This window comes from Budorcas taxicolor, chromosome 5, assembly GCF_023091745.1.
Source record: "Budorcas taxicolor isolate Tak-1 chromosome 5, Takin1.1, whole genome shotgun sequence".
Taxonomy (NCBI): domain Eukaryota; kingdom Metazoa; phylum Chordata; class Mammalia; order Artiodactyla; family Bovidae; genus Budorcas; species Budorcas taxicolor.
This window is the reverse complement of record NC_068914.1, coordinates 91,950,542-91,972,071: the sequence shown is the minus strand read 5'-3', so window position 1 is coordinate 91,972,071 and position 21,530 is coordinate 91,950,542. Positions and strand designations below refer to the sequence as shown.

Below are 21,530 nucleotides of genomic sequence, written 5' to 3'. Positions count from 1 at the left end.
AATTCTTTCCTTTCATTTTTAAAATAGAGAATTAGTGGACTAAATATTTCCAGTGGTGGCCCAAGGAGGTTTTTTCCAGTGGGGAGGGGAGTGACCTTTTAAAAGTACATTATCAATATGAATCTATGGGTCTTTTTATATATAATGTGTTGCAATCAACTGCAACATTCTTTTGTAGCTCAAGTTTCCTCATTTTTGGCCAAGTGGAGTCCTTCATGTTGATGTCATGTTGATATCATGATATGACCCACTTGCTCTGATAACTTCTCTGCTTTTTGGCACAAGATATCACAGACTAATAGAAGCAACAGTTAGAACACCAGACATGGAACAACAGGCTGGTTCCAAATTGAGAAAGGAGTACATCAAGGCTGTATATTGTCATTCTGCTTATTTAACTTATATGCAGAGTACCTCATGCAAAATGCTAGCTGGCTGAACCACAAGCTGGTATCAAGATTGACCATAAAGAAACCTGAGCGCCGAAGAATTGATGCTCTTGAACTATGTTGTTGGAGAAGACTCTTGAGAGTCCCTTGGACTGCAAGGAGGTCAAACCAGTCAATCCTTAAAGAAATAAGTCCTAAATATTCATTGGAAGGACTGATGCTGAAGCTGAAACTCCACTACTTCGGCCACGTTTTATGAAGAACTGACTCAATGGAATAGACCCTGATGCTGGGAAAGATTGAGACCATGAGGAGAAGGGGATGACAGAGGATGAGATGGTTGGATGGCATCACTGACTCAATGGACATGGAGTCCACTGAGTTTGAGCAAACTCAAACAATGGAGTTTGAGCAAGCTCCGGGAGTTGGTGATGGAAGCCTGGCATGCTGCAGTCTATGGGGTCACAAAGAGCCAGGCACGACTGTGCGATGAACTGAACTGATCATAGACTTGAGCTTCCTGGTGGCTCAGCAATAAAGAATCCACCTGCAATGCAGGAGACGGGGGTTCAGTCCCTTTGTAGGGAAGATCCCCTGGAGGAGGGCATGGCAACTCACTCCGGTATTCCTTCCTGGAGAATCCCATGGACAGAAGAGCCTGGTAGGCTACAGTCCAGAGGATCGCCAAGAGTCAGACACGACTGAAGCAACCGAACACACACGCACCTCATAGAATCGCCATGGGTATTTCCTGCCTCGAGACACTTCAGGTTTATTTCTAGGCCCTTCCATCTTTCATGTTCTTTCATCGAAGGTAGGAAGGGGAGGAGTAGGGGGAGACGGGTGCGAAGGAGGAGGGGGTGGAGGTGACAAACAGCTAACATGCTTGGTGACCGTCTGTTACTCTTGGGACTGGTTTACTAGTGTATGAAGTGTCTCTACCCAAGGCCCCAGCTTTTGCACCGCTCTTTGGCTATCTCTGGGATCTCTCGTCCTTCTGCTCCCTTTCCACGTTTGTTCCAAGTCATGGTCTCTCCACTGACAAGCAGCTCACCCATGGGGGATGGTGGCACATCGTAGTTATCTCTGTTGCATTAGTAATTAAGTATAGGCTTGGAGAGCAGTCCTGTGGACCCTCTGGCTGGTTGCTAAGTGGGCTGGCGTTTTCTCTGCAAGCCTAGCCACGCTCTTCAGTCATATCTGACTATGAGAGTCATAAAGCCTATGTTTGCAATGGACATCAGGACATCAGGAAGCCCACTTCAGTCTTAGCTCTGAGACATGTTTCTCAACTCAGTGAACTAGAATCCCTGCAAGGGGGAAACATTTGTTGCAGACCTAGAATAACAGTAAAGTTCTTCATTGCTCAACTGGCCTGTGATTCTCGGGTGTTTGCTCCACAGTATGGAACCCAGAAGGGGCAAAAGGGTAAGTGTCACTAAACACTGCCAACACCAGGCAGTGGGGATACACTAACCGCAACAGTAGAGATGGATGTCGACTAGTGCCAGGCTAGCAGATTAGCTCATTAACTGTAAAGTCACAGTTGCTGGCTAAGAGGCTTGGCTCTCCTGAACCTTAGACTTGATGTATCTCTATGGCAAACTCCTCAGGATGAGAGACTAATATATATGGTTTAAATATGAAAGTAATCTGTTTCTCTAGAAAGATTTCCTAAGGTTAGAGGAGACTGAATTTTAATAGCCAGTTCTATGATTCTCTTAGAAGTAGCAAACAACAAAATGAAGCTTTAAAATGATACAGATGTAAGACTCCAGGAATCAATAATTCACAGAAATAGGACACACAGCTGGCTGGTCTCAAAATCAGCTGCAATAAATTGTGCCATGTGGCTGCTGCTCTCCTGCTTAGCTGCAGACGGGTAGCGGTTACTTCTGATGTATTTCCTGTCCAAAAATAATTCTAAGGATTGCAAGGTTTAAGTTGCATTTCCCGCCCCCCACAGATGAACCCCTTAACCAGGCACTTTCCGATATATGATTGCTTTGATCTCCCAGCAACTCTGTGTGGCAGAAGCATGCCCTTCCCACTAACGAGGACACTGACTTTTGAACTTGACGAATGGACTTGTCCAGGTGGAATACAATAAGCCTGAGGATTTCAGTATTAGAGTATCTGACCTCATCTGCTGTGTTCCTTCCACTGAATCATGATTTTTTTTTTTTCCTTGACACATACTCTCCTAGCTGGTCAGGCAGTTCTTATCCATTTCCAACTGCCCAACAAACTAAAGATGAATCGTTTATCATGTCTGCTGTATTTCTTCTCATCAGAGCTCTTCTGTGGTTTTCCCCCAGCATCTGTGCAAACTGCTCCCAGCTGCGCTAGCTCTTCACGCTTCAGCTCTTTGTGCTCCACCCTCACCCAGGAAAATCAAGATTTTTCTTGTAAGGTCTCTATCCTGTGCCAGGCTACCTTGGGGGAATCTGGATTATGAACACAGTGCTAGATTTTTCTGTTCCAAAAGGACCAACAAGCCTCTTGAAACAACACTCTGGGTAAGGATACAGTTCTACAAAACCCACTTCAATTTTAACCACTTGTCAATACATGCTGCAACTGCCTCTAACCCTCCTGAGAACGGAAGCCTTAACAGGAGGTGCAGGACTTCACCATAATTCAAATTGAGCTTTCATTGGTATTTCTAAGCAAGTTCATCCGCAGGTCTGAATAATGTCCTTGAGGCAAAGATCAGAAACTTAATGCTTGTGTTTTCAGTTTTGAGTCCCATGAAAAGCCTTGGCAGCAGAGCCAGGTCTCTGCACTTGGATTTTAAGGGCAAGTGTGTCTAGTGTCTTGGCCATGTCATGGTGAGTGATCGCCACCCCAGAAGCAGTTCCTATGCCCTGGCAGCCTCCCTGTGACTCAGCCCTTTGCTTGATGGCCTTTAAGGACCAAACCAACACCTACTTCAGAGACGGTTCCAGTTTGCCCACAAACCACCGGGTACTTGGGTTTATTCTTCCAGACACCACTGGGGTAGCCCTGTTCCTTTAAACTTGACAATTCAAGGCATGAATTGACTTTGAGGACAATCCTATACTACCAGTGGGGCTGGAAGAAAATAATAAAGTATGGATTTTCTAGTTAGTTACTATCAGCTCTGCCCCTGGGCCTTCCCACTTGCCCAGCCAGCACCAAGTCAGCCCAGCTTGACCAAAGACCGTTCCTGCATGTCAACTCAGGACGGCCTGCTGGCCTCCCCACACCCGCCCCTGCTCTCTGGCTCCTGCGCCCTCTCTGACTTGGCTCCCCGCCAGCTCTCAACTCAAGCCCCCAGTTCTCAGTTCCACCAGCAGCTCACCGACCTCCAAAACCTACAGACCCATGTGAGCAAAATGTCGTTGCATATGTTGAGGGTAGGGAGTTCCCCACACCACCAAACAACTCTGCAACATTAGATGGCTGTCTTACAGTTCAACTCAGTTCTGAAATTATCCACACAGCGGCCGTGTCAGATCCCACAGGTTAAGGGTTCCATCCTACAACATTACCTGACCCCTATTCCACCATTTCAGACAATGGTCTTCAGACCCAGGTCATCACTCATACCTTTGCCCAACCGGCTGTATCTCAGAGGTTCCAGCAGCCTCCTCCTTGGGTTTGAGTAACCTACCAGAGTGGCTCACAGAACTTACCAGATCACCAGTTTATTACAAAATGGTATAATTCAGGAATGCCAGATGGAAGAGATACCTTGGGGGCAGGTTTTGTGGAAAGGTTGTAGAACCTCTATGTTCTCTTCAGGCTCTGATTGCAACCCTCCCCAACCCCATCCCTACATCCCATGTGCTCACCAACCTGGACGCTCCTGGAGACCCATCCTTTTGGGGCTTTACAGAGGCTTCACTACACAGGAATGACTGTTTAAGCCATTGGCCATTGGTGACTGATTTCACCTGCAAACTCTCTTCCTGGAGGTCGGCGGTGGGACTGAAACCTCCAAACCTCTAATCACAGGGCTGGCTCCACTGGCAATCAACCCCCACCCTTAAGTGCATCTAAAAAGCAACTCATTCAGTTCAGTTCAGTAGCTCAGTCATGTCCCACTCTTTGAGACCCCATGGACTGCAGCACACCAGGCCTCCCTGTCCATCACCAATTTCCAGAGTTTACTCAAACTTATGTCCATTGAGTTGGTAATGCCATTCAACCATCTCATCTTCTGTCGTCCTCTTCTCCTTCTGCCTTCAATCTTTTCCAGAGTCAGGGTCTTTTCCAATGAGTCAGTTCTTCACATCAGGTGGCCAAAGTATTGGAGTTTCAGCTTCAGCGTCAGTGCTTCCAATGAATATTCAGGACTGATTTCCTTTAGGATGGACTGGTTGGATCCCCTTGCAGTCCAAGGGACCCTCAAGAATCTTCTCCAACACCATGGTTCAAAAGCATCAATTATTTGGCACTCAGCTTTCTTTATAGTCCAACTCTCAGCAGTGGCCACAGGACTGGAAAAGGTCAGTTTTCACGCCAATCCCAAAAATGTCAATGCCAAAGAATGCTCAAACTACCACACAATTGCACTCATCTCACACACTAGTAAAAGAATGCTCAAAATTCTCCAAGCCACACTTCAGCAATACGTAAACTGTGAACTTCCAGATGTTCAAGCTGGTTTTAGAAAAGGCAGAGGAACCAGAGATCAAATTGCCAACATCCACTGGATCATCGAAAAAGCAAGAGAGTTCCAGAAAAACATCTATTTCTGCTTTATTGACTATGCCAAAGCCTTTGACTGTATGGATCACAATAAACTGTGGAAAATTCTGAAAGAGATGGGAATACCAGACCACCTGACCTGCCTCTTGAGAAACCTGTATGCAGGTCAGGAAGCAACAGTTAGAACTGAATATGGAACAACAGACTGGTTCCAAATAGGAAAAGGAGTAGGTCAAGGCTGTATATTGTCCCCCTGCTTATTTAACTTATATGCAGAGTACATCATGAGAAACTCTGGACTGGAAGAAGCACAGGCTGGAATCAAGATTTCCGGGAGAAATATCAATAACCTCAGATATGCAGATGACACCACCCTTATGGCAGAAAGTGAAAAAAGAACTAAAGAGCCTCTTGATGAAAGTGAAAGAGGAGAATGAAAAAGTAGGCTTAAAATTCCACATTCAGAAAACTAAGATCATGGCACCTGGTCCCATCATTTCATGGCAAATAGATGGGGAAACAGTGGAAACGGTGGCTGACTTTGTTTTGGGGGGCTCCAAAATCACTGCAGATGGTGACTGCAGCCATGAAATTAAAAGACACTTACTTCTTGGAAGGAAAATTATGACCAACCTCAGTTCAGTTCCGTCGCTCAGTCGTGTCCGACTCTTTGTGACCCCATGAATCACAGCATGCCAGGCCTCCCTGTCCATCACCAACTCCCAGAGGTCACTCAAACTGACGTCCATCGAGTCAGTGATGCCATCCAGCCATCTCATCCTCTGTTGTCCCCTTCTCTTCCTGCCCCCAATCCCTCCCAGCATCAAAGTCTTTTCCAATGAATCAACTCTTCGCATGAGGTGGCCAAAGTACTGTAGTTTCAGCTTTAGCATCATTCCTTCCAAAGAAATCCTAGGGCTGATCTCCTTCAGAATGGACTGGTTGGATCTCCTTGCAGTCCAAGGGACTCTCAAGAGTCTTCTCCAACACCACAGCTCAAAAGCATCAATTCTTCGGCGCTCAGCCTTCTTTACAGTCCAACTCTCACATCCATACATGACCACAGGAAAAACCATAGCCTTGACTAGACGGACCTTAGTTGGCAAAGTAATGTCTCTGCTTTTGTCAGCAAAGATCCATTTAGTCAAGGCTATGGTTTTTCCAGTGGTCATGTATGGATGTGAGTGCTGGACTATAAAGAAAGCTGAGTGCTGATGCTTTTGAACCGTGGTGTTGGAAAAGACTCTTGAGGGTCCCTTGGACTGCAAGGAGATCCAACCAGTCCATCCTAAAGGAGATCAGTCCTGGGTGTTCACTGGAAGGACTGATGCTAAAGTTAAAACTCCAATACTTTGGCCACCTCATGCGAAGAGCTGACTCATTTGAAAAGACCCTGATGCTGGGAAAGATTGAGGGCAGGAGGAGAAGGGGACGACAGAGGATGAGATGATTGGATGGCATTACTGACTCAATGGACATGAATTTGGGTAAACTCTGGAAGTTGGTGATGGACAGGGAAGCCTGGCATGCTGGGGTTCATGGGGTCGCAAAGAGTTGGACATGACTGAGCGACTGAACTGAACTGAACTCACATCCATACATGACTCCTGGAAAAACCATAGCTCCGACTAGATGGACCTTTGTTGGCCAAGTTACCACCTACCAAACTTTCACTGCACTGAGCACTAACAGTGCTGGTTTAATTTCCTCATTCCAAGCAATGCTGTGGTATGGCACTACACAGGTCCTCAAATAAGAATGAACTTCATCCTTTATCTTAGGGGAAGAAAGAGAGCAGCTCTAGGCTAAACCACTATCAATGTGATCCTCACTGCAGCCCTGTCAGATGCTCAATAGACATGCAATGGAGCAGAAGGATGTTGGAGGAAGAGCTTCAGCAGGCTTCTTTCCAAGGGCCTGGAGAGAAACACAATGACCCTCAGGGAGTCACCCTATTTGTAAGTGAACATTCCATAGATAACAGAATACAAACTATTAATAAATGCATTTGATCACAAAAGAGACAAGCAAAGCCATCAGAAGAAGAAGAATGATCCCCAAGCCAGGGCTAGACTTAAGGGAAATTATTTCTGAAGAGGGATGGTGGTGGGTCCTTGACAGAAATGAGAGATCAAAGACTGGGAAATCAGGCACACTGCAACACTGCCTAACAAGCCCGCCTAAGGGTCATCTGAGTCTAAGGTACTGCATCTCTGTTTGACTTAGCATTTCTATGGCTCAGAGCTCAGCCTCTGTAAAGGGGATGGCAACTTGAAGAGAAGTGATAGGATGCAAATAGAGTTCTGTCCCTTAGAAGAGATAAGTTCAAAGGCTTTGCTTTCATTTCACTGTAAGTCATTGAGCAGCTTTCATTTTAACTAGGAAATCTTATTCTGACATTCTTTTTCTCCTCCTCCTTGGACTGATAAATATATACTATTTTCTTTATCTTCCCTTTGAACAAATGTTTTTATCCTGCTGCCATTCCTCATTAATGAGCTAAAAAACTTTTCTTTTTTCCCCCAAGAGCCAATCATTTGTATATAATTTTGTTCTTTACATTTTTGAGAAGTATGTCTTAGAATTTCAGACAAGGGAACCTGATGGAAACAATCCATTTTAAGGGCCGTCAGGGCTGGATGGCATTGCTCACATAAAATGTACAACCTAAATTCCAACCCTTATTCTACAATTCCACATTGATTGTCAGCTGCCCCTGGTTTTACAGGGAGAGAATATGCTTGTCACACTGACATAATACACGTCCACTTCTCTTTGTAAAGAGCATGTTATTCCAGTGGACAGCTCCATCTGTGGAGGCTGAAGACGGCTGCCTGAATCATCTTTAAGGCTAGGATTCTGAGGAGCTCTCATTTCCTGGGTTTCTGTCACTGCAGAGTTGAGGTAAGACTGAAAGTGACTTCGCCTGGGAAATGCTGTTTGTGAACTCTCTTGTGATAATGAGTGATCCAGCCCCTTTCTTGGTAAGGGAGCAAACTGAGGTTCAGAAAAGTGACAGGACTCATGACTGGCAGGTTGTGGCCAAACCTTGGCCTGACAGTTCATTTAATCTTAAGTACCAACTGCAAATATTTGGTGAAGAGTCACATTCAAAATAAGATATGTATTTCCATTTCATATTTCCTCCTAGGGTTCAGCTTGTTCCTGACTTGAGAATATTGAAAAAGACATGGGTACTAAACACCCAAAATGACACTACTTCCAAGAAGTAAAACAACTCTATCATATAAAGAAGAACAAAAGTACACTCTCAAAACACTCCAATATATTGGAATTGCAAAGTGAACTTGGCTGGGAGAAAAGCTGATGGTAGCAAATGCAGCTATAAGAATAAAGGGGTTCCTTGTGAGTGACTCAAATGTTCAAGAGTCGAGCCATCCGCAGCTATAAATAGATTCTGGAAAATAATTTTAAAAAACTTTCTGTAAAAAACAAAACAGTTGCATACAATAAAGGAATACAATCTTATTGAAAATCACAAACAATAGGACAAAAGGAAATGATTTTTTTTTAAAGTTCAAATGCTCTGAATGTGAGTCTACAGAAAAAAGATTTTTTTGCCTTAAAATATGCAAAGAGAAGTGAAGCTAGAATTTATCTCAGAAGTATATTAAGCAGACACTAAAGAATATTTAAACTTCAGAAGGAAAAGAGGGGTTATCAATGAACTGCAGCTAAGATCACAAGCTCCTATCTGCAAAGAGAAAAAAAAAATCTATGATAAGCTATAATAATGATACAAAGCAGAATTAATTTTAAAGATAAAATTTAGAAGCTCCAGGGTTAACAATGCAAACTCATTTCCTCTTTGCTCAGCCACTCAGCTGTTGCCTTCCATCTCCCTGACACAAAATAACCACCTCCTGCTAGCAAAACCTACAGGAGTGATTCCCAATCTTTAGGTGCAAAAGAATCCACTAAGAGGTTGCTAAAATGTTGATTTTTTGCCTCAACTCCCAGAAAATGCTGACCAGGTACATCTGGGTTGGGCTTAGGAACCCACATTTTAACAGGCACCCCATGTGATGATGGTAAATGTCATCAGAGGCTCACATGCCAAACTCTTCTCTAAGGCTAGAGTCTCTAAACTTGTAGTTACTACCCATTAATAAGTCTTGAAATCAGCTCAATATGACAGCATTTGAAAAGAAACAAAACAGAAAATATTAGTGTATACTGTGCAGTCAATTTTTGGATTCATTTATTCAATACCTATTAGGGTGGCCAAAAAGTTTGTTGAATTTTTACATAAGATCTTACAGAAAAACCCAAATGAACTTTTTGGCCAACCCAATATGTAAGTGTGAGTGTATGTGTATACTGAGTTGTGAGGTAAGATGTATTTTGGATAACATCTCAGCCAAAAAAGTCTGAGAGACACCAGGATCACTTCCCTGTGACGCCCTCACTGTCCCTCCCCCGCAATCTAAGCACCAGATCATCACTCCAGCTCCAATGTCTTCCTCCAACCACAGGGCCAAAAGGGGAAGTGAGGCTTTGTTCTATGTTTATTCTCAAGTGTCAGGAAGGATAACTAGTCTTTGGGGTTCAGGAATGAAGGACAGAGGACTTGTTAGGATATGGGAGACCCTTGGATGCAGTAGATGTGTGAAATTTAAAAAAATGTAGCCTCTCACCTGAGCTCAGCATTTTCGGAAGGTCTGAAGGAAGAAAAGGGATTGGCAAGGAGGACTGGGTGGAAAATGAGGGGCAGATAATAGTTGAAACTCAAGAAACCGGAAGATTAAGCCCATACTTTATTCTTTTTGTATGAGGATTATGCTAGTAACCCATCATCAGAGATGGTGTGGCTTTTGTGTTTCGTTTGTTCTCCCCAGGAATGGGGGTGGATACTGGCCCATTCATTCCTATCCTCTTGATGCAGCTTCTAGTGACAGTAAGAGTTTGAAGGTACCGGCTTGGACACAGACAGAGCCACAACTTGTTCTCACGGAGACAGCTTTCACCAAGTGGCACACAGCCCCGAGAAAGATGGCAACTGGAAAATAACACCACATGTTTTCAGAATGGGGTGCTATTGACCCTGCCCAGCCTCTTTACTCTGGTCTCTGCAGCCCCTTAGAAATTTCTCCACTAGGTCAGTGGAGAAAAGTCCACCCAAGGGGCTCAATGAGAATCAGCCTTCATTCCACTCGGCAAGCCATGCATGCGGTCTGACTTCGGGTTATTTTCAACTTGAGGAAGGGATGCTTTTCCCTTTCTCTGGCCCCATCTCCACACCACCCCCCAGAGAGTGCCTTTTCCTACTTCTATGAAGGTTTGGTCCAAGCTAATAGCACCCTGGGCTTCCCTGCTGGCTCAGAGGTAAAGACTCTGCCTATCAGTGTAGGAGACGCAGGTTCGATTCCTGGGTTGGGAAGATCCCCTGGAGAAGGAAATGGCAATGGACTCCGGTATTCTTGCCTGGGGAAATCCCATGGACAGAGCAGCCTGGCAGGCTACAGTCCAAGCACCCCAGTGGGAAGACAATTCAATTCAATCAACAAGGCACTTGCTTTTTCATGTGTCAGGTAATCTTCACTCAAAGGATGCCCACAATCAAGACACAAACACAATTACCAGTCTCTGCTCTGAGGAAAGTGATTCTTCTAATCACCATTTCTCCTTTCAAGTGTTTTGAAACTGGAGTGTGGGTTTAGCAGCAAACGTGAATGGAGTGTCAGGGTAACCGAATTCACACACACGCGTGCACGTGCGCGCGCACACACACACACACACAAAGGTACCTGAGATGTGAGCACCCACCACTCCCGCAATTCCATACCGTCAGGCTGCAGGCTCCTCTGCTACAGTCTCACTTCACAAGCTCATTTTGGGTGTCTTATAATGCCCAGGACACCGTCTACTACTGAGCACCTTATTTTGTTGGCACCAATTTGGAAGAAGAGTGAAGCCACATGGGAAATGCACTTAGTGCCACGATAGAGGGAAATGACCAAAGAGAAGGAAAAAAGCAGCAGCCCAGTCGCTAGGCCAAGTGGGTCTAGCACAGTCTGTGATCTGTAGTCTCTCGGTTCACACACCGCCACACAAATGTCCAACCAGTCCATCCACTGCCACTCACTGTGCTAAGTGCATGGTGCCTTTAAAAAGAGAGCTCTATTTTCAGCACATTTTAAAAAACGTCAGCTATAACAACTTGCATAGCCAATTTACTGTCATGATCTTTGCTGACTGCTTTCAGTACAGGAGGGATGGGGAGACAAGCCTTTGGCGTTGCTGGGCTACCAAGGAATCTTCCTTTGAAGAGACTCCTTCACTCCAGAAGGAAAAGCGGCTCTCTTCTATGCTTGCTATTTCTCTAGCCTTTTGTTTAATCACTCAGTCATGTCTGACTCTTTGCAGCCCCATGGACTGTAGCCTGCCAGGGCCCTTTATCCATGGGGATTCTCCAGGCAAGAATGCTAGAGTGGGTTGTCATTTCCTCCTCCAGGGGACCTTCCTGACCCAGGGATTGAATCTTCTTCCTTGGCAGGAGGGTTCTTCACCACTGAGCCACCTAGGAAGCCCTTCCCTATCCTGTAGACGGGGAAAATAAATGCTAAGACATGCTATAGTGAGGGGCTAAAAAAGAGAAAAAACACAGCACACAGCAGGCACTCATTGTTACCCTTTCCCTTTGGTGCTGAAGGAAGGTGAGTTACCCAGAACACTTGTTTTCCTGGGCAGCAGACTTTTAGAGAAGACAGGAAGGCAGTGTTCCTAAATAACTGAGGGAATCAGGAGGGGCCAGCCCTCCTCACGGTACAGCAGAATTAGCAGTGACTATGCAGCTTCTGCAATTTAATCACCAAGGGAGTCCTTACAGCCTCCTAATGGTGTTTGTCAATTAGCCAATTAGGATATGTGACAGGTGGTGAAGCCTGATGTTTACCAGACAGACACATCAATTCAGGGTAACTGGATAAACTAACTTGTGGCAACAGGCTAAAGCTGGGTGCCCACCCTAAAATATCAGAAATGTCTTGACTTTTCTGTGAAGTCTGTAATGCCTCTTAATGCCCAAGGCTCTAGTCATGCTGGCATATTTGCACTCTCTCAGTACACTGCAATCTTCAACATCCTTCTGTGTATGTCTCTTTCTGTGCTTTGGAATGCTTTCCCACCCTCCACCTTCCTGCAGAGTCAACACCTACATCCAGGAAGCATTTCTCATTCCTCTGTAGTGGGTTAGTGTCAGTCACTCAGTCGTGTCCAACTCTGCGGCCCCAAGGACTGTAACCCATACAGTTCCCCTGTCTGTGGAATTCTCCAGGCAAGAACACTGGAGTGGGCTGCCATTTCCTTCTCCAGGGGATCTTCCCAATGCAGGATCGAATCTGGGTCTCTTGCACTGCAGGCAGATTCTTTACTGTCTGAGCTACCAGGGAAGCCCTTAGTGGGTTAGGGTGCCCCCCATCTCCAAAGACAGTCTAGTCTTGTGTCTGTCATTGTACTAATCCCACTTTCTTCCCACTATTTCCTGGACTGTCTTCCCATTAGACAATGTGCTCCTTGGAGATTTACAATACATTCTGTAAGTAAAGAAATGCACAATCTAGGTACTGAATGAATGAATCAATGAGTAATGAAAGAATGAACCCAGGAATGGAACATGAATTCAGAATCCAACCTCCCACACAATCCTTTCTTTCACCATATCCTTTGTCAGCAGCAAAACAGCTACTTTCAATAGGTGGGTAGGGAGATGAGTTGGTGATGGACAGGGAGGCCTGGCGTGCTGCGATTCATGGGGTCACAAAGAGTCGGACACGACTGAGCGACTGAACTGAACTGAGGGAGACTAAAGTCTTTAGAGGAAAAGGAGAGTAGTTGGCCTGTTACCCCTTCTTAACCTGACATTTATTTGCTCTTCTGGGTAAGACAAATACCTTCTCTCTAGTTAACAGATTATTAACGACAGATCTTCTCTGTGAGAAGAATGGAGTGAGACTGTTACTAACTATACCTCCTTATGTATTAACTACAGCAAAAAGCGAGTTCTACAAAAGAAAACCAGAGAAACCTCCCTTCCATTGATTTCGTTGGCCCTGGGCTCCACAGCTACTGTCACCTACACCTGCCTTGTTTAAACTCTGCCAGCAACTTGAATTCAGTTATGTTTGCAACTGTGAGTTTTCATCCATGAAGCAAAGTGAGGCAGCCGCCTTAGCAGAGATGAAACATAACCAGGCCTTATCTTGTCCTGACCAGGACATCTAAATTATGTCTTAAAGAGAAGTTTATACTCCCTGAATAACATAACCGTCTACTGAGAAGTCTGTAATTGATGATTAATCCTTCCAACATCACCTCGGAAACCCCTTTTCAGTGTAGCTATGAGTGTACAGCATTTAGAAAATCTTTCCCCCTTCTAATCAAGTTGAAATAATAGAGCTTCTGCAGGAAGATTTTGGCCATAAATACATTTGTGATCAATTCACTACTTGAAAGCCAATGTTCTCTGTTTTATGAGATCACCTCTTAAAGATCATGTTTTGAGAACCATCGGTCTCTGATGATCTGCCCTTAAGCTCTGGCTTCTTTCCTCGGCTGAGCCCACATTTAGAGTGTCATGATCATGCTCAAATCAGGGCACTCGGGCTGAGCAGAATGGCTATGAAACATAACCCCCAAGGGAAGAGAAGAGAGTTTCCTGACCTTGTGCAGCTCCACAGGAGTTGGGGACATGATCTCCTTTATTTCCTGCTTCATTTTTCTCAGGGTGACAGATTTCCTGCCCACATCTGAGGGCAGAGTGTTGCTGCGAGTGGTCTGGCTATAGTGTGGCCGGGAGCTGCTCCGTTCCTGGAAGCTGGCCTGTCGCCCCAGCTGACTGCGAGATGAAGGGGCCTCGTGATTCAAACTCATCGTGCTCCCCGACATGATCGTTGCCTGCGGCAGTGACAATTTTCAGAAACAATTAAGCCATCGAGTAAGAGGAAGGTTTGGCTGCTCAACATGAAGCACATTTCTCCTTCTGCTCAGTCAAAATACAGTCTCTTCAGGGCATAGCCAAAGGCTGGAGAATGGAGGTACTGACTGCACCATGAAAGTCTGGGAAAATGCTTCGCAAGTGACATTTACAATGCACATAACAAATCCAATTTAAGTACTTAAGCCATTGAGTTTATTTAAGCAAATACCACCCCTGGCAGTTTGGAGGCACACTGAAGAGCTCTACCATCTGCTTACTGCAAACTACATTTTTAAGCAGAAACTTTCCACTGAGTGGGCTCTAAAGATGGGATTTATCAGGCAACCTTCAATATATCTTACAGAAATGAACTAAGAACTTCTTATTGGAGATCAGGCAGCCCCTATTGGCAATGGCACCTCCAGCCCCACCTGCAGGTAACAACAGGCTGAAATGAGGCTACTGTACAAAAGCGAGGGCTCCTACTCAATGTTGCCTTCCTAGCTTTGGTGTACTGTCTTCCCTTTGGCCACGTGGCCAGCCCGGGAACTAAGCAGATGAGTTAGGTCTCCACATCACTTGGTGTAGGTCATTGTTTCTTAGAAATGACCCATGTGTAAGATCCTCAAAGAGGTTAAGGAATAATCATATAATGTGCTACTGGAATCAACACTTGGCCCAAAAGCAATGGGACTTGAATTTTACCAGTGAATTGAGAAGTGTTCAAATATATTGTCCCTGCATAATACACAACAAATGGCAAGATTAGCTCTCAAAAATGACTGAGTCTCAGCAGTGGAACAAGAGAAAAAAGCATTTGAAAACAATATCATGTTGGGAATGTTCATTTCTCATGGTTGGAGGATGCTAAAATTCTGCAACTATGCCTGTAGCCAGCTCTGTATTCTTCCATATAACGGTTATATAATGGTATACCAGCATCAGTGAATCTGCCCCCAAATAAATTCCACATGCCGTATGACTGGTGGTGATCTAGTGGTTTATATTGATACTGATGCTAAAGGTAACAGAAGTGTAATGTGAGTCCTTTGAATGTATGCACACATTTAACAACTTTATGAGTTAAGTGCTGTAATTCCTCCTAGTTTACAGGAGAGGAATCTAAGGCACAAAGAGACTGACCTACTTGAGGTCCCATAGGTAGTAAATGAGCCAAGTGCACCATCTAAAATTACTGATCAGGAGGGAACCCTGCAAAGTGAGTAGAGTTTTTATTTGTTACCTCACTGCTGCTGCCAAGTCGCTTCAGTCGTGTCCAACTCTGTGCGACCCCACGGACGGCAGCCCACCAGGCTCCCCCGTCCCTGGGATTCTCCAGGCAAGGACACTGGAGTGGGTTGCCATTTCCTTCTGCAATGCATGAAAGTGAAAAGTGAAAGTGAAGTTGCTCAGTCGTGTCCGACTCTTAGCGACCCCACGGACTGCAGCCCACCAGGCTCCTCTGTCCATGGGATTTTCCAGGCAAGAGTACTGGAGTGGGGTGCCATTGCCTTCTCCATGTTACCTCACTAAGATGTTATAATTCCAAGCTTCACCTGGTGTTCGGCGATATACATGACACTAACAAGATTTCTAAATGACAGCCAAGTATTGGCACACAGATATGTAGAAAAGAAACAAAATGTGAACTTACCAATATCTTGACTACAGGTTATCTTACTGATAATTTTGAAAAAAAGAAGTTAGAGTGTTAATATGTGCTAAGTACCATATATGTGTGTGTATATGTAGAATACCATTAAATACTTACAATAAGTCTATATGATAAAGTATTATATTTATTATACCTCCTCATTTCACTTAGGAAGGGGATGCCTAGATCAATGAAGCAACTTGCCCAAGAGTCTGGGATTGCAACCCTACCAATGTCTCCAAAACCTTTAATCTTGCCTATTAGGCTATATTCGGAGAAGGCAATGGCACCCCACTCCAGTACTTTTGCCTGGAAAATCCGTGGATGGAGGAGCCTGGTAGGCTGCAGTCCATGGGGTCGCTAAGAGTCGGACACGACTGAGCAACTTCACTTTCACTTTTCACTTTCATGCATTGCAGAAGGAAATGGCAACCCACTCCAGTGTCCTTGCCTGGAGAATCCCAGGGACGGGGGAGCCTGGTGGGCTGCCGTCCGTGGGGTCGCACAGAGTTGGACACGACTGAAGCGACTTAGCAGCAGCAGCAGCAGGCTATACTGATTCTCAGTCAAGTATGAAGTTGAAACATTTAAAATTGGCTTTTTTAGTAAATAAAAAAAGCTTAGTATTTATCCAGTGTGAATTATCCATATTATGGTTTATTTCAGATAAATTTCCTTTAATTGAAACCTTTTTATTACTAGCTTGTTGGTAACATGGGCCATCCTTTTATTTTATGGTACTTAACTCACATGTATCATTCCTTGTTTAATCTGCTGTTACTGAAAGCATTCAACGATTATTTTCTTGCTGTGGTGAGCATCCACCTATTGTTTTTACCTACTTAGACTAGTTATTTGCTTTGTTAACATTTATTTTTTATACTCATTTTTCATTAGACTGGCAGGAAGCACATTGGAAATCAAATAATCACTACAGTGGGAGACAACTAAGGCTACTTTGATAAGCCTTAGCCATAACAGAAGTTATAATTTGATCTAGAAATGGTTCTGATGGAAGCAATGACATAGTATCAAAAGGTCTTCAGATAAAATTTTCAAAGGATGAATTGATTGCTTTGTTTAAAGTCAACATCAACTGAATTAGCGACATCCCTATAGGAATATTAAAATTAAAACACAAACACAAAACTAAAAAAAAGTAATTATTTAAAGTTCCTTAAGACTTGTTTTTGCTTCACGAGTATGTACCACCGATTTTCATTTTGCACAATTTGTAATTTATACATTTTCAAAATCATCAGTGAGATTACTGATATGCATACAGCTTAGGAGTATGTCCAAAAGTTCTCTATTTGACATTTAGTTAAACCTTCTTCTTATGTTATACTAAGGAAAAAATAGTTAAGACAGTATTCATCACTGAAAGAAGTAGCAAAAAAATAATTTCTATTGAGCATTTATTAAGTGCCATGTTCTGTGTTGTGTCATGTAAGCATTAGTCATTATAATCCATGTATTTTAAAGAAGAAATAACTGATAAAAGAGATTAAGTAACTTGTCTAAAATCTTAGTTTGAATTTCTCTCTCTTGTTAAAACTGTACATTTTTCAGTACTAAAGCTGAACCTAAATTATTGCTAGCAATGGGGAAAGTGACTAGTATAATTTTCATTTTCATTTCAATTGTAATCATTTTTTATCTTAGCTAATCTACACTTGTTACATTTATAGTGTGCTTTAACTTTTAATGCTAGATATAAATTTCATATGCAGGAACCTAGCTCCAATAATGTTTTTTGCATAGTAGCACTTGAAATCAAGGGATCAGAGTTCATTCAAACTAATAAGTGAATATTCCTTGTGCTAAAAGTGTGAATAAGACACTAATTTATGGATTTGTCAATCATTCTTTCTAGTTGAAAATGTTATTTCTCTTTGATTATTAAATTCAACCCATTTTTTTTTCCTGGATATATAATTTCAAGGGCCATACCTGTCTGAAGTGATGTTAGAAAAAAATCTATTGGCTGTTGCAACATAAATTCTATACTGATGGATGTTGTTTTCATCAGGTAACTCAATTTCTGGGCGAAAACACAACCTGACTGTATTACTTTTTACATCATCTTCACTTTGTTAATACCTAATGTAGAAGAGGCTATGAGTAGAAAAATGGGTTCTTCAAATGAGATTTCAAAATGAAAAATACAAAAGGCATATGAGCCAAAACATGCTTTTAAAAGCAGTACTATGTTAAGAAAAAATGTGAACTGAGATCTTTATTCAATTTGGTACAGTGCTGATCATTCTCCATACAGGAAGTGGTAAAAGTTTAAATAAGCTACCTGATACTTAAGCATTCTGTATTTTTTGAAAGTTGCATGAAAACGAATGAATTGCTAACATCTTGATTTATTTACATTTTGTAGGATTATCCATCTCCAGGTCCTTTAACTGTGCTCTGAAATAGAAATTCATGCCAGGTAATACCATGATGTTTACAAATTCAAACTAATATTTTTCTTTATAATTCTCTTTGCAGATTCACAAACATTAGAGTCACATAAAATATCCACACATGCAACTGAGAAGCAAAATAATATAAAGATGAGTCATCATTTTAGAACTGCAAGAGTTCCACCCAGTTAGGCCATTCACATTCCTTATGGTGACTTGGGGACCTCATATGACATCAAAATAAAAATGAGACTTTTGCCACTTTCTTTTTTACAGCTCAGAAAATTTAAAAGAACATAAAAGGAAACAGTCCAGGACTTCCCAGACCAAAGTGTGAATACTGTCAGCAAATTTATGGCTTTGATTAAAGAACTCACCAGGAGTTCTGCTATTATACTCCATCTCTCTGCAAGTCCTTGAATTCACACTAAGTTAGCACAGAAGCAGGATTTGCAATTAACAGCAACATACTCTGTAATATTTTGGCTGCTGATCAAACAGACTGGCCTTTTTTACCAGCCGCATTGTCACCTACTTTAAGGGCAAAATGAGGTAAAATCAAATTTCCTCTTATGTTCCTCTTCACGATCAAATTAACGTCTCTACCAGGTACAAATGAAAACATGCCAAAGAAACCTTTCTAAAGCAAATCAGAGAATGAGAGATGCCACTGCTGAGACTGAGCTCGCCTGAGCGATCCGGTGGCAAACAGAGACAGTCAGGGTTAGCAAGGAGCAATGGTAGAGAAGCCACAGGTCAGTAAGCTCAGGGTGGGGGCAGAAATGGGGAAAGAACTACTTTTAACTGCATTGGATAAAATCAAATCACTGTCCGAAAGGCAAGGGGGCAGGGAAGGCAGCTTCACAAGCAAAAATATAAACAGAAAGGGTAGCTACCAAGAGATTCATGTTTCTCAAAGACACACGCCTGTCAGCTTTCTCCTGTGGAAAGGGGTTAAAGCTTTTAAATGAACTGGTGTGACCAATGCCAACTCAAAAGGACCAAAAAAAATGAATGTAGAAACAATGAGAGTAAGTGGCAGGACCAAGGCTACCTCTAGTTCTCTCAGAATCCCAGATTGTCCACAGGTTTCCAGATCCTCCAGCGCTTGGGACCAGAAGTTCTCCTCTTGCTCGGCCTCGGTACTGTCAGGAGCCCCTGTGAAGCTGCTGTCCAAAAGCACAGTCTTGGTTAAGAACTTGCCAGATATATATGTATATATCCGTTTATATACGTGTGTGTGTGTGTTCAGTCACTCAGTCATATCCAACTCTTCGCAATCCTATGGACTGTAGCCCGCCAGGCTCCTCTGTCCATGGGATTCTCCAGGCAAGAATACTGCAGTGGGTTGCCATTTTCTTTTCTAGGGCATCTTCCCAACCACAGGAATTGAACCTGAATCTCCTGTGGGCAGATTCTTTACCACTGCACCATTTGGGAAGTCCAAATACATACGTGTGTGTGTGTGTGCACATGTGTGTCATGCTGTGATAAATTGCTTCAGTTGTGTCCAATTCTTTGAGACCCCATGGGCTGTAGACTGCCAGGCTCCTCTGTCCATGGGATTCTCTAGGCACAAATACCAGAGTGGGTGGCTGTGCCCTCCTCCCGTGGATCTTCCTGACCCAGGGACTGAACCCTCGTCTCTTTTGTCTTCTGCGTTGGCAGGTGGGTTCTTTACCACCAGCACCACCTGGGAAGCCTATATATATATATATATATATATATATATATATATATATATATTGGATCCAGAATCTCCCTCCCCTTCATCTCACACACAAAATAGAGATTCATTTTGGATCTGGCTTTCTTTCAGTTGTGGCCTCCAAGTCAGTCCAGTTCTAACAGAAAGACACTGTAGGAAATTCAAAATGTCTCAAAGACTGGAAGGACCATGGTCTTACTAACTGAATTCACAGATATTGCTGAGTGAGTTGTGTCAACATGGCACTGGTGGGGATATCTTTCAGCTACTCTATCTGAAGGGAACGAGAAATCAAACTTTTCCTTGAGAGAGAAAAACATGTTTTCCCTATTCATTATAAACATCAGTATAGATCAGTTAAATGCTATCAGATTTATGAGTTTCCTTAAAATATTTTGGTAAGGAGCACACTGCTAAAATAGACTCTCAGTTAAAAATATCGGGGAGGGAGGAAGAAGGGGGGTTCAGGATGGGGAACATGTGTCTACCTGTGGTGGATTCATGTTGACGTATGGCAACACCAATACAATATTGTAAAGTAATTAACCTCCAATTAAAATAAATAAATTTATATTAAAAAAGATATTTTAATGCAGAAGTATTGTCTTCCTAATAAAGTATTTAAGTCTTCAGTTTGCAAAAAAAAAACAAATCGAATCCTCAGTTAAAAAAAATTTTCTTTCATGTAATTTTATGTGAAGCTGGGCTTCTGTGGTGGCTCAGATGGTAAAGAATCCACCTGCAATGCGTGAGATCCGAGTTCGATCCCTCAGTCGGGAAGATCCCCTGAAGAAGGAAATGGCAACCCACCCCAGTATTCTTGCCTGGAGAATCCCATGGAGAGAAGAGCCTGGCAGGCTACAGTCCATGGGGTTGCAAAGAGTCGGATACAACTGAGCGACTAACACACACACACACAGCTACACACACACACAGTGTGAAACCACCTTCTAAATGAAAGGAGAGGGAACCAGTCACAGAGTGAGGATATGGCTTATAGAAGTAGACTTTCCCCATGTGCTACTGCTGTTCTCATCTGGGGAAACTTGTGTGTGGTAGAGCCCAGATTCCTGCTGGGCAGGCTCAAGTCTTTGAATCAGCCATGTGGCCAGCATGGACGGTGACAGTGGCTTCATGAATCCTTCCAACGCGAGCAGGAGTTGCTACAGGAAGTACAGAAGTTCACATCTGGCCCAAATGACCCGGAAGCAGTTGGGACAGGGCAGCACTTGGTGAAAACCTTACCCACTGACGGTGGACCGGTCCCACTCTTCGTTACTTAGTCCCACATCTGGGTAAGTCTGGCTTCGAGGCTTAGTGACTGGGGACAAACTGCCTCTTGGTTTGGGACTTCTCCAGTCATAGGTGTTGAAGTTGTAGCCTGAGGCCTGAAAGCCAGTGCCTGCAACAAAAACAAGGCATTCATTATCTAGTAACTTGTCTTTTTTCTGTAGTTTCCATTTGTTTATTCAAGGGGTCTGACTTTAACTGAATTTGGGATCATTAAGGCCATCAAGGCAACACTTAATTCTTACATTAAAGACACACTCATGTCTAATCCCAATTGATTATATACAGGGCTCCTGCCCTCCCCTGTCCAGCTGAGAAATCTGCTAGGAGGGGGGATATATAAAAATCTGTATCCAGCCCTTTCCAGAGCAAGCTCCAGGAGGTCAGAACCCTGATTTGCCTGCCCAGATACCCTGTGTCCACCTGCAGGGTGCAAGAGGGCTTCTTACCCAAGTCT

At 43.4% G+C, this 21,530-nt stretch overlaps 1 protein-coding gene across 1 annotated transcript in view; it reads right to left on the bottom strand.

Moving 5' to 3' along the window:
- The window catches only part of GRIP1 (glutamate receptor interacting protein 1), a 482,353-nt gene that overhangs the window by 12,362 nt on the left and 448,461 nt on the right, over window positions 1–21,530 (bottom strand). Inside the window, exons 20-23 of the mRNA XM_052639896.1 lie at window positions 21,029–21,185; window positions 19,130–19,241; window positions 18,972–19,016; window positions 13,749–13,982 (exon numbers count right to left, since the gene is read on the bottom strand). Of these exons, the coding sequence (XP_052495856.1) occupies window positions 13,749–13,982; window positions 18,972–19,016; window positions 19,130–19,241; window positions 21,029–21,185 (548 nt within the window). The remainder of the gene's footprint in view (window positions 1–13,748; window positions 13,983–18,971; window positions 19,017–19,129; window positions 19,242–21,028; window positions 21,186–21,530) is intronic.